The sequence below is a fragment of the Lethenteron reissneri genome, chromosome 53 (assembly GCF_015708825.2).
Source record: "Lethenteron reissneri isolate LAM-NWPU_2019-01 chromosome 53, ASM1570882v1, whole genome shotgun sequence".
NCBI classification, from domain to species: domain Eukaryota; kingdom Metazoa; phylum Chordata; class Hyperoartia; order Petromyzontiformes; family Petromyzontidae; genus Lethenteron; species Lethenteron reissneri.
The window spans coordinates 356,349-368,848 of NC_083831.1; the positions used below are offsets into that span (position 1 = coordinate 356,349).

General features: G+C 45.8%; 1 protein-coding gene across 1 annotated transcript in view; it reads right to left on the bottom strand.

Moving 5' to 3' along the window:
* The window catches only part of LOC133356269 (ATPase MORC2-like), a 102,861-nt gene extending 90,873 nt beyond the window's left edge, over nucleotides 1-11,988 (bottom strand). Inside the window, exons 1-4 of the mRNA XM_061573690.1 lie at nucleotides 11,870-11,988; nucleotides 11,121-11,174; nucleotides 2,388-2,422; nucleotides 796-861 (exon numbers count right to left, since the gene is read on the bottom strand). Coding sequence (XP_061429674.1) covers nucleotides 796-861; nucleotides 2,388-2,422; nucleotides 11,121-11,174; nucleotides 11,870-11,988 — 274 coding nt within the window. The remainder of the gene's footprint in view (nucleotides 1-795; nucleotides 862-2,387; nucleotides 2,423-11,120; nucleotides 11,175-11,869) is intronic.
* Nucleotides 11,989-12,500: the final 512 nt, after the last annotated feature.

Here is a 12,500-nt window from a genome sequence, read left to right on the forward strand (position 1 = left end):
GTACCGTTCACCTTTTGGCATACTTGGTGATACGAAGCCATGAAGATGGCTGTGTCTGGTTTAAGCCAATCAGTTTCAAGGACAGTGCATACATTACCACAAGTATGTATGTTTAATGCAGACATGATACCTTGTAATATCTGTCTATTTGGTGTTTGAACATCTTAACATCTCCCGTATTTATGGCAGAAAGGGTAATGATTTCTCAATAAATGAAACTGAAAATGTTGATACTGGCAAACAGGTGGTCCCACATAATCACCCAGCGTTTGAACCAGAACTCACTCTGGCTGTTTATTTCGCCCCAGCTAAGGAAAGGATTCCCCCAGCCCCGAACTAACCCTGCACCACTGCCGATTCACTTGCTCTTCTGTCGTGTAATTTGCTGCAGAATAGCAGATTTATTTTCGGGGAACAGGGAGTTGTCAACGGTTTAGGTCACAGTTCTTCAGCCAGCCAAGGGCCTCTGGGGTGCAGTTGTGCATGGCTTCTCTACCGCCTCCGAATGAGCGGGAGGCACACACATTGATGAGGTGTGGTGTGTTTGTAAGGCTTCCCCATTCAGAGTGGGGGCTGCTTTTTATCATCCACTTAATGGAGGTGATAAGCACAGCGACCTTGAGACGTGCCCAATTCTGTTGAGCGTGCACCACCACGGTGATGGTAACCTTCACGAGGTCCTCTCCATTAATGGTTCAGCACGACTGATACCATCACAATGGTAGACCGAACGCTGTTGTACATCAGCCTCCCGGTCGGAGCAGCAAGCGATCAAAGAATGGCCGGTTCACTTACTCGGGTTCATGCCATGGCCGTTGTCTAGGAAGCACAGGATGTACCCCCCACGGAAGTCCCCATCCACTGCAAGTTAAACGAGAGGGGTGGGGCGTTTGAGATTCAACTAAATAGTATATGCACACACAGTGTTTACATACAACCAAAATGACCAACTGTTTCGTCCACAATGATCAAACATTGGACAGCAGGTCTCAACAACTCGCTCATTCACCCACCCACCCACGCAAACACTCCCTCACTCATCCACCAACCTACTCACTAAACACCCTGCAGATCACACTATTACTCTTTCTGCTTCTTCCTCCACACTGCTCCACGCTAGAAATCCTCCCATCACAGTCTCTTTCTGAAAAATGTTTAATAATCCTTGCTCATTTCAACTCTGTCTATTCCACACTCCCTTCTCGTAGGTGGGTGTCGAGGAGCCATACCCTGGCTCTTCCAGAAGGCAGGGCAGCAGCGTGAATTGATAATAATCTGTTCCTTCTGTACGACAGGATAGAGTGTTGCCCTCTAGTACGTGTGGCTTTTCTCCAGGTGCTCCGGTTTCCACTCACATGTATGATGATAAACACTCAGTAATTGGCAGAAAACATCTTAGTATATCGAGGACTGCAGAGCATTTGATGGTGACTGGCTTAACACTATCTGTGGCTATGAATGACGGCCATTGCCATAAACAACAATTACAGAAGCCTTTCCTGTAAGGCCACAGTGATATTGACGAGCGTGTTGAGTTTGTTTTGTGGTAAATAGTGCTTGTGGTTATATTGCGGTTGTCGTAATGTGTTAATTTAACACGTAGGCAATTTAATGATTACCAATCTATGATATAATTATAATACCCTCCCCCTCTCCGCCTAAAATCCCTGCACCTAAATGAATTAAATGATGACGGTACCCTGCTGCTCTATTTAAGACCGGGAGCAAGAGGAGAGCCTCACCATCCTGGCAAATTGCCCTATGAAGCTGGATGTAATTACCAGGGAAACGTCGTATTCAAATTTTAAATGATGTTGATTCACTCTTCAACACACCGGTGGGGTAAAGTAGTGAATTATTTGTCCTTTGTAAACGTGACACATTTTTTACTGTTTGGCCGTGTCGGGTGGTGGAGGGTTACGACACATTTATAAATAACGCGATCTAACCCAAAAACCATTATTATGAGTAATGTGGCAATGTTGGAGCCATAATGTGGTTACGTTTGGGTTTATGTGGTTATGCTTGTAGTTAGAATGTTATTGTTGTGTTTATGGTTAGAATGTGGTTATCCTTGCGATTATAATGCTTGTGCACTACTGCCAACAAATGAGCATCACCGGATAATTTATACGATTATTGACATTCTAAATAGGGGTGGCTAGGGAGAGCCACATGTTTTCTATAATGGACATCAGCAAGAACTTGGTTGTTAGATTATACAAAACATTTTCAACACATCTCGGGAGTCCGTCCTTTGACTTAAGTCACGATAACAAACTTTTAGAATTGTTCCGTTTTGTATATAACCATGCAAGTAGAGGGTTAATAATGAAAACTAATTTCTGTGAAACCACAGCCACCGCTCCCCCACATACACAACCCACCTGAAAATATGTTCATCCTCGATGCCTCCGCATCCCTGCAACACATTCCAAACACCACACCGCAGATCACACGGGACTGCAATTACACAACACAGCAGCACTCAATGCCCTCCACTACTGGCAGACTATTGCCCGGTTTGCAGGGCAGGTGCTGGAATTATGGCAGAGGCGCAGCTGCCACCTGGGGTGCCCCGACGCAGATAGTAATCATCGCTCCCTATTGGCAGAGTAATGCCCCTTCTGCAGACCAGGTACTGGATTCACCTTTGTGCCGCACAGGGACAGCTGCCACTGGGGGTGCCGCTAGGCTAAACTGTAGTGATTGCTTCCTATTGGTAGACCAATGCCCCTTGTACAGGCCAGGTGCTGGAGTCACCTTGTGTTGCTGCATCACACGATACAATATGCATTTACATCGCAATGTCTAAACTTGAGACAGCATTCGTTCCTGAGCCTGGCCTGGAACAGGAGCAGGAAGCCCACAGCATGGATTAACCATGCACCTTAGATTTTGGCATAAATTAATAACTCATAGATTTTCCCTTAAGCCCAAATTAATCATCTAAAAAGTAATACATTTTTATGCTTAGAAATGTTATTACAACTCACGTGCTTAAACCGAACAAAAATATGCTCCGGTTAATCCAAAATCTATGAGATTTCCTCTACAGTACTGTAATTGCATATCTTTACAACAGTGGGCAGAGTTTGATTGATGTTAATTGACGTGGCTCTGCTGCTGTCCACTTAGTGGGGCCGAGTCTTCTGCGTGGGACCAGGAACGTGTTATGTATTAATCGGTCAATTGTTAGTTTTTGTTATAAATTGAAAGAATAATAATCAAAATGTTCAGTTGTGCTTCATCGATGAGTGGTTTATCAGATAATTTATTTTCTGAGTTTTAATTTAAACTGTTCATTAACTAAATTTTCTTAACCTAAACATAATTTATACTTATATAGTGACTGACTCATAGACACTAATAGTAGGAGGCATTCTGTTTATTAACACAGCCTTAACAGTTCACACTTTAGTAACTACGGTTCCCAGTCAGGACAGCTGGCAGACTGCCTGACTGGCGACGCCAAAATGGTGAAGACGAAGATGGTGAAGACGAAGACGGCGGACGAAGACTCCAGCAGCACGATGGGATCCCACTCCAAACGACATCCCCGAGGTCCCCTCCCCTAGAACCCCTCTTATACTGTCAGTGTGACCTGACTCCGCCCCGGCCACGCCCCCCTTCTGGAACCTACTAGCAGGTTCTCGATGTGCCCCTTCCGTAACCTTTCCCCTACATCCCTCTCTGGTCTATCACGTGACCTGCTGTCAGTCAGGGCTGCTGTAGCTGTAGATCCCCTTCCCTGCCAGCAGCCAGTGCTATGCTAAGTGACCGATTCTATGTCACTACACTTATATTAGTGTTTTTTCGCAAATACATTTGTGGAAATAAATATTTTTGTAATATCTGCCAATTTGTATTATCCGCAGCCATCCTCCCCATCATTAGCGCGGAAAATCAATAGACTACTGTAATGTGTTTGCGAGACTGCGCTTGTAAGTGGTGCATAGACACGAATAACCAAAGTTCAACCATGTTCCAATACGGGTAGCCCCATGCACACTGCACAACAAATTCAAACGTATGCAATGTGACTTTTAGGCAATGAGCCCAAAGTGTGAGATATCAGATAGCCCAGCCAGGCAGTGGTGGCTGTGCTGCACGTGGCTGCCTGTGATCCAGCACTGTAGAGGCAGCGGCGAGGGTTGGTGGCTCACCGCACAAATGTATAAACAAGCGTTTAGAGTATTTGGCTGCAATAAATTTACACATAAGCCAGTTCGTTGAGCTATCATTTGTGGCCAGTCACTTCTGAAAAAGAGATAATAGCTTGGTGGGCTTGACCTGGTAAATAAACTTGTTTGAATAAGTTTTGTGAAACTCTGCCAGAAGCCAGTACAGCAGAAATGTGGATTCTACCTGTTCCGTCTGTATGGGAATAGTGTTTAACCCTCACATGCGTGGGTTTTATCCAGGTGCTCCAGTTTCCTCCCACGTAAACCCTCATCAAACTGCATCACACCACACTGAACACCGCATCACACACCATACCGCATCACAATGAACACTGTTCGCCATGTCACATCACAACGCACACCATATTGCCACCGTATTGAAAAGCACTCACCACATCACACTGCGCCAAACACCGCTCATTGCATCACACTGCAGTGTCGATACATGGCACACATCATGCACACCACACATAGCCACCCACATCATAAACCTCATACACACCACACTCACCATACACCCTTATTTCTTTAGAAATGCTTGGTGTTTAGTTTGTTGTCCTTCCCCCGCACCTCCGATTTGCACGGTTGGCTACGTATGGTGTGAAAGTTTAACATACAGTGAGGGAAAAAAGTATTTGATCCTCTGCTGATTTTGTACGTTTGCCCACTGACAAAGAAATGATCAGTCTATAATTGTAATGGTAGGTTTATTTGAACAGTGACAGACAGAATAACAACAAAAAAATCCAGAAAAACGCATGTCAAAAATGTTATAAATTGATTTGCATTTTAATGGGGGAAATAAGTATTTGACCCCTCTGCAAAACATGACTTAGTACTTGGTGGCAAAACCCTTGTTGGCAATCACAGAGGTCAGACGTTTCTTGTAGTTGGCCACCAGGTTTGCACACATCTCGGGAGTGATTTTGTCCCACTCCTCTTTGCAGATCTTCTCCAAGTCATTAAGGTTTCGAGGCTGACGTTTGGCAACTCGAACCTTCAGCTCCCTCCACAGATTTTCTATGGGATTAAGGTCTGGAGACTGGCTAGGCCACTCCAGGACCTTAATGTGCTTCTTCTTGAGCCACTCCTTTTGTTGCCTTGGCCGTGTGTTTTGGGTCATTGTCATGCTGGAATACCTATCCACGACCCATTTTCAATGCCCTGGCTGAGGGAAGGAGGTTCTCACTCAAGATTTGACGGTACATGGCCCCGTCCATCGTCCCTTTGATGCGGTGAAGTTGTCCTGTCCCCTTAGCAGAAAAACACCCCAAAGCATAATGTTTCCACCTCCATGTTTGACGGTGGGGATGGTGTTCTTGGGGTCATATGCAGCATTCCTCCTCCTCTAAACACAGCGAGTTGCGTTGATGCCAAAGAGCTCCATTTTGGTCTCACCTGACCAAAACACTTTCATCCAGTTGTCCTCTGAATCATTCAGATGTTCATTGGCAAACTTCAAACGGGCATGTATATGTGCTTTCTTGAGCTGGGGGACCTAGCGGGCGCTGCAGGATTTCAGTCCTTCACGGCGTAGCGTGTTATCAACTGTTTTCTTGGTGACTATGGTCCCAGCTGCCTTGAGATCATTGACAAAATCCTCCCGTGTAGTTCTGGGCTGATTCCTCACCATTCTCATGATCATTGCAACTCCACGAGGTGAAGCCTTGCATGGAGCCCCAGGCCGAGGGAGATTGACAGTTCTTTTGTGTTTCTTACATTTGCGAATAATCGCACCAACTGTTGTCACCTTCTCACCAAGCTGCTTGGTGATGGTCTTGGAGCCCATTCCAGCCTTGTGTAGGTCTACAATCTTGTCCCTGACATCCTTGGAGAGCTCTTTGGTCTTGGCCATGGTGGAGAGTTTGGAATCTGATTGATTGATTGCTTCTGTGAACAGGTGTCTTTTATACAGGTAACAAGCTGAGATTAGGAGCACTCCCTTTAAGAGTGTGCTCCTAATCTCAGCTCGTTACCTGTATAAAAGACACCTGGGAGCCAGAAACCTTTCTGAGAGGGGGTCAAATACTTATTTCCCTCATTAAAATGCAAATCAATTCATAACATTTTTACATGCGTTTTTCTGGATTTTGTTGTTGTTATTCTGTCTCTCACTGTTCAAATAAACTTACCATTAAAATTATAGACTGATCATTTATTTGTAAGTGGGCAAACGTACAAAATCAGCAGGGGATCAAATACTTTTTTTCCCCTCACTGTAGTCATCGACTTACGAACATCATTAGTTCCTGAGACCCATTCGTAAGTCGGAACACAAAAATGTACCGTATTTAAATGCCCATACCGTCAATGTTTTGAAATGTGCTGCGGTTCAACAAAAAAGGGAAGCCTTGATAAAACTCAAAATAAGAAATATTATACATTTGTATGCAACACCGTAAAAAAATGCTGTATAGTAAAACACATAAAATTAAGTAACATAAATGTTTAATTTTAACTTACCTTCAGTCCTGATTCTAGTTTTATTATCGGAAGGGGGACATTGAGTCACCACAAATGCACACACGCATAGGGGCACTCGCATGCACATACACACGCAGGCACACACACAAGAGGCATGCACAGATGCGGGCATGCGGAGATGCATGCACGCACAGGCACACACCATAGATAATGATCCCCTTATAGCCTTAACAGGCTGTTAGGGCAAGTGCTGTTAGTGAGCAGAACAGCGCCTATGAAGGCCAGCATGGCCATGTTTACACACTGCACCAGGTACTGAATCGAGTCGATCTAGGGGAGGCCCAGGACCCATTCTGATCATCACGAATCGAACTTGGGTCGCTAGGTTGGTTAGCACACCGTTCTAACCATTGGACTACCAGGCACCCACCCCCCCCCCCAACAACAAAAACAAACTCCATTCGCCACTATGCGGCGGTGACATAACCACGCCACTTTTGCCAGGCTATGTGCACGTTAAGACCACATAAAGTGGCGAACGCCCGCTGGCAGGTCACGGGACAGACCCAGGTGCTGAGATGATTGGCCGATGCACCACCTGTGCCACCTACTGTGCCAACTTGCTGTGTTTTAGCCGCCCGGCACTCCGCACATTGCTGTGAGTCACTCATCTGCCCTCAATGTTGCTGGAGGGCGACTTCCTCCAACTGCCCAGTAGTGTCCTTCACGAGCCTCCTCCACAGAGGCCGATCTTGACATGGATGGAACCAGTCATCAGCAAATCCACTCAGCTCCACATCCTATTGTACCACACGAGTCCATTTCTTCACTAGCCCGCGCCATGCCCGTTTAGCCCTCTCTATTCGGGTGAACAAAAGCTGAGCATGTGGGTTTGATCAGCGGTCCTCAACCTTTTTGGCACCAGGGACCGGTTTCGTGGAAGACAATATTTTCACGGACCGGGGGGGGGGGGGTTCATCATTGGGTCGTTCCCCATTTTCAAAAGAAGCTCTCCAGCGACGTTTATTTTTTACTCATTTTGGCTAGGGTTAGCTTGTGGGATTACCAAAACTGTGACTGAGGCAAGTGCGCAGTGCGGGAAAGAGGCGCGGACGGAAGTGGTAAATAAAATAATGGGCGGGCCACGCGCAGACTCACCGCTCACCTCCTGCTGTGCAGCCCGGGCCACGGACCGATACCGATCCACGGCGCGGGGGTTGGGGACCCCTGGGTTAGATGACCCAGCCAACGCAGCCTTGCCTGGCGGAGCTCACCGATGGGACTTTGTCCCGATATTTCAAGGATTTGTGAGCTCCTCACACCAGCCTGGTTAAACCCAGGATGTGTCGTCGGCAGGCCAGCCTAAATGCTTTTAACCGGTGAAGATCTTAGGGAGGTCCACGTTTCGCAAGCATAGAGAATGGAAGGCATGACCGTGGCCGAGAATATCCGAAGCTTCGTGTTGAGCGACAGACCAGGTAGCTTCCACACAGTGTTATGCAGCCGATGAAAAGAAATAGCCGCTCGACTGATTCGGAGCAAGGTCTCTGCTGTCAAACTGGAGCCGGTCATGAGCACACTGCCCAGGTATGGAAAACTCTCTACTCTCTCCACAACTGCCCCATCACCAATTGGGAGTTGTGGGGGTGGAGTGTCTGATACCCAGACAGGTGCTTAGTTTTGGTGGGGCTGATGGTAAGGCCCCAGCTCTGAGTGGCACACTCCAGGTTCAGCAGCAGCACCTCCAATTCCTACTCTGATTGAGCAGCAATGACTCGATCATTGGCAATAGGAAGCCATCCATTCCTTGACCGCACCCGGGCATCGATCAGCCTCTCATTGTCGTTCTTATGTTCTGCTCTGTCTGTGTGTCTCCGTTCCTCTTGTCTTATGTTTTGTCTTTCTTTGGAATTTTCACACTTAAATTCTAACTTAGCAATCTTTGAAATACATAATCGACCAGGCTATGCGTTAATTGTGTTGACCGACTCTCTGTGTTGTATTACGTAACATTTCGATATTTTGCCAAGTTATTTAATTTAGTGTGTTCTTTCTCCCTCTCTCCTAATGTTCAAGCTTGCGTACTTTACCAGGCGTGTTTCGTATTCATTGACATATTAATTTTTTCTCTAACCCCTCCAACTCTCTCTGCCTCCGCCCCCCTCAGTCTATTTAAGGCCTCGCTACATAGACAATCTCCGTCTCTGTGCCCGTGTTACTCTCTCTCTATGTATCTTGGTGATATCTGTCTGCTTATATGTCTGTCTATAGCTTTCTGGTTAAAATTTTTGCTGCTATTTCATTTATACCTGATGACGAATGCTTGTGTCGCAATCGAAACGTCGTATGTTATTATTTAATTTGTTATTTTATCTTTATACGTGACTTTACCGAAAGAACCAACGAGTAATTCCTGCAGTCACAAAAGCTCCAAATTCAAGATTGAACCACTTCTACGGGGAAGTTCCAAGTTTATCTTTTTCTCTCTCTCTGGGTTTTTTGTTTTCTCTCTCTACCTGTGTATTTAGTATATTTTTTCTGTCTCCACTCGTTTTTTGTCGTTCTTATGTTCTGCTCTGTCTGTGTGTCTCCGTTCCTCTTGTCTTATGTTTTGTCTTTCTTTGGAATTTTCACACTTAAATTTTAACTTAGCAATCTTTGAAATACGTAATCGACCAGGCTATGCGTTAATTGTGTTGACCGACTCTCTGTGTTGTATTACGTAACATTTCGATATTTTGCTAAGTTATTTAATTTAGTGTGTTCTTTCTCCCTCTCTCCTAATGTTCAAGCTTGCGTACTTTACCAGGCGTGCTTCGTATTCATTGACATGTTAATTTTTTCTGTAACCCCTCCAACTCTCTCTGCCTCCGCCCCCCTCTGTCTATTTAAGGCCTCTCTACAGAGACAATCTCCCTCTCTGTGCCTGTGTTACTCTCTATGTATCTTGGTGATATCTGTCTGCTTATATGTCTGTCTATAGTTTTCTGGTTAAAATTTTTGTTGCTATTTCATTTATACCTGATGACGAATGCTTGTGTCGCAATCGAAACGTCGTATGTTATTATTTAATTTGTTATTTTATCTTTATACGTGACTTTACCGAAAGAACCAACGAGTAATTCCTGCAGTCATGAAAGCTCCAAATTCAAGATTGAACCACTTCTACGGGAAAGTTCCAAGTTTATCTTTTCCTCTCTCTGGGTTTTTAGTTTTCTCTCTCTACCTGTGTATTTAGTATATTTTTTCTGTCTCCACTCGTTTTTTGTCGTTCTTATGTTCTGCTCTGTCTGTGTGTCTCCGTTCCTCTTGTCTTATGTTTTGTCTTTCTTTGGAATTTTCACACTTAAATTCTAACTTAGCAATCTTTGAAATACGTAATCGACCAGGCTATGCGTTAATTGTGTTGACCGACTCTCTGTGTTGTATTACGTAACATTTCGATATTTTGCTAAGTTATTTAATTTAGTGTGTTCTTTCTCCCTCTCTCCTAATGTTCAAGCTTGCGTACTTTACCAGGCGTGCTTCGTATTCATTGACATGTTAATTTTTTCTGTAACCCCTCCAACTCTCTCTGCCTCCGCCCCCCTCTGTCTATTTAAGGCCTCGCTACAGAGACAATCTCCCTCTCTGTGCCTGTGTTACTCACTATGTATCTTGGTGATATCTGTCTGCTTATATGTCTGTCTATAGTTTTCTGGTTAAAATTTTTGTTGCTATTTCATTTATACCTGATGACGATTGCCTGTGTTGCAATCGAAACATCGTATGTTATTATTTAATTTATTATTTTATCTTTATACGTGACTTTACCGAAAGAACCAACGAGTATCTGTACCAGATGGAAATTCCTCCGGTGCAGCCATCGAAGGCTTCACAAACTGTCTGAAATAGATGTTAAATGTGGGAGCCAGAGGACATCCCTGTCGCACTCGAAGGTGAACAGGGAATGGCTCCGACTCCCGGCCACGTAGTTTTACCTGGGCCTGCTCACCATCATGAAGGTCTTTAATGATTGTGAGCAGAGTCAGGGACTCTGAAGGCACGAAGAAAAACCCCGAGTCCAGGCCTACTGATGGTATCATAGGCCTTGACCAGGTCAATAAGCAGAGATGTAGGTCCTGTTGGAATTCCCTATACCTCTGCTGTAGCAGACGGACATAAAATATGCCATCTGTGCAGGATCGCCCTTTCCTAAAACCACATTGGGGCTCCGCAAGCCTCTCCCCTCAGTGTGCCTAGCAAGGCAATGTTTAATAATCCTTGCCAAGGCATTTCCCGGCACACTGAGGAGGGAGATGCCCCCCCACACCCACGGGGGCATGCGCGCGCACATAGACACGAGCGAACGCACTCACTTTCGCACACAAACACATAAGAAGCAGCAGGAGAGTAAGCCTGGAAAGTTGCTCGTTAAATTTGTTCCTTTGCAAGGCCACGTGCACCAAAATTACCGACGGGAACGTGGCCGTGTTTTTCGAGCACAACCAGAGTGGGCGGTGAGCAACGTACCTCGCATTGTCCACCATCTCGGCCATGGCTCCAAACAGAAACTCGTGGGTGGTTCTAGCACAGAGATATGCGCACAGAGTGTGCACGAGTCAGCGGAGCCATCAACTTACGGCAGTTAGCGCAATGTGTTTCACAGCCATTGGAATTTGACAGGTCATATAAGTGGCATGTGATGTGAACCAGTGCGAATGCCCTGACCTTCACCAATCCGCACTGACCACAATGGTGAAGTATGGTCAAACAACTACAATGCCACACGGCTTGGGGAGGCTTCATCCAGCAGTGGATTGACAAATGAGACTTACATTATCAACTGTAAATCCACTACTGGATGTGCGCATTACGTTGTACAAGTGTGAAGTATAGTCAACAACCCTTATGACAGGATACTGCTTAGGGAGGCCCTTATCCAGCAGTAGATTGATCAAACTACTGCTGTTGACTTGTGAATGCACAGTACACTATATCGTAATCCAACATGGTTGACCACGTGGAAACCTCTAATCTCCACCCAGCCGCTCGAGTTGATTCCTGTCCAGGGCTATAACATCAATGTCTGAACAGGACCTGGGACTTCCCCCACCCGCATTGACCCGTGTAGTGAAGTATGCTCAAACAACCCCATTTTACGTCCATCACACAAGATGGTCGCGCCCATCACCCAAGATGGTGGCGCCCGAGTGGGCAGCGCGTGGCACCCAGAGCCAACACGCGGTTCCTCCCCGAGCCCAACAATCCCCGCCACTCACGAGTTGCTGTGTAGATAGTTGCAAGTAATCTCGGCCCTTTGAAGGAGCCCGTAGTCACCCTTCCTGCTTCGGCCGCTGCCGCTGCTGCCCGCCGTCTCGTCAAAAGTCATGTCAGCCATTTGCTGCAGTCTTCACGGAACTGGGATCGATTCGATTCGATTATCTCGGACGTAGAATCGTGATCTCAGACAAATATTCGTCGATTCCTTCCTTATCGATTCCTACCGTGTAATGCTGTGGAGCCGAACGTGACTTGATGGTGCCTCGATATGCGAATGTTGGAAGTACACGTATAACGAATTTTGTATGTATTACCATTTACCCAGGGGCGGTTTCTTCATTAGGGCGATTGGGCGACGCACCACCAAAGTGTGAAAGGGACTTTTTCAATCACATTAACAATCTCATTCAACCACAGAGTTACGCTAGCCGTTACTGTGCCTCTGGATATAGTCCAATCAGCGTCATGTCACGTTCTTTTTAGGCGATTTCACTCTGGCTGAGAATCGCCCAGATTGTTCCCATAGACTTACATTCAAAGATGCTTTTTTTCGAATGGCGGGCGCTACAATGCATTCTCTATGGCTTCCGGGAGGCTCGCACTAACGTGCTTACGTCATCATACGTAAGC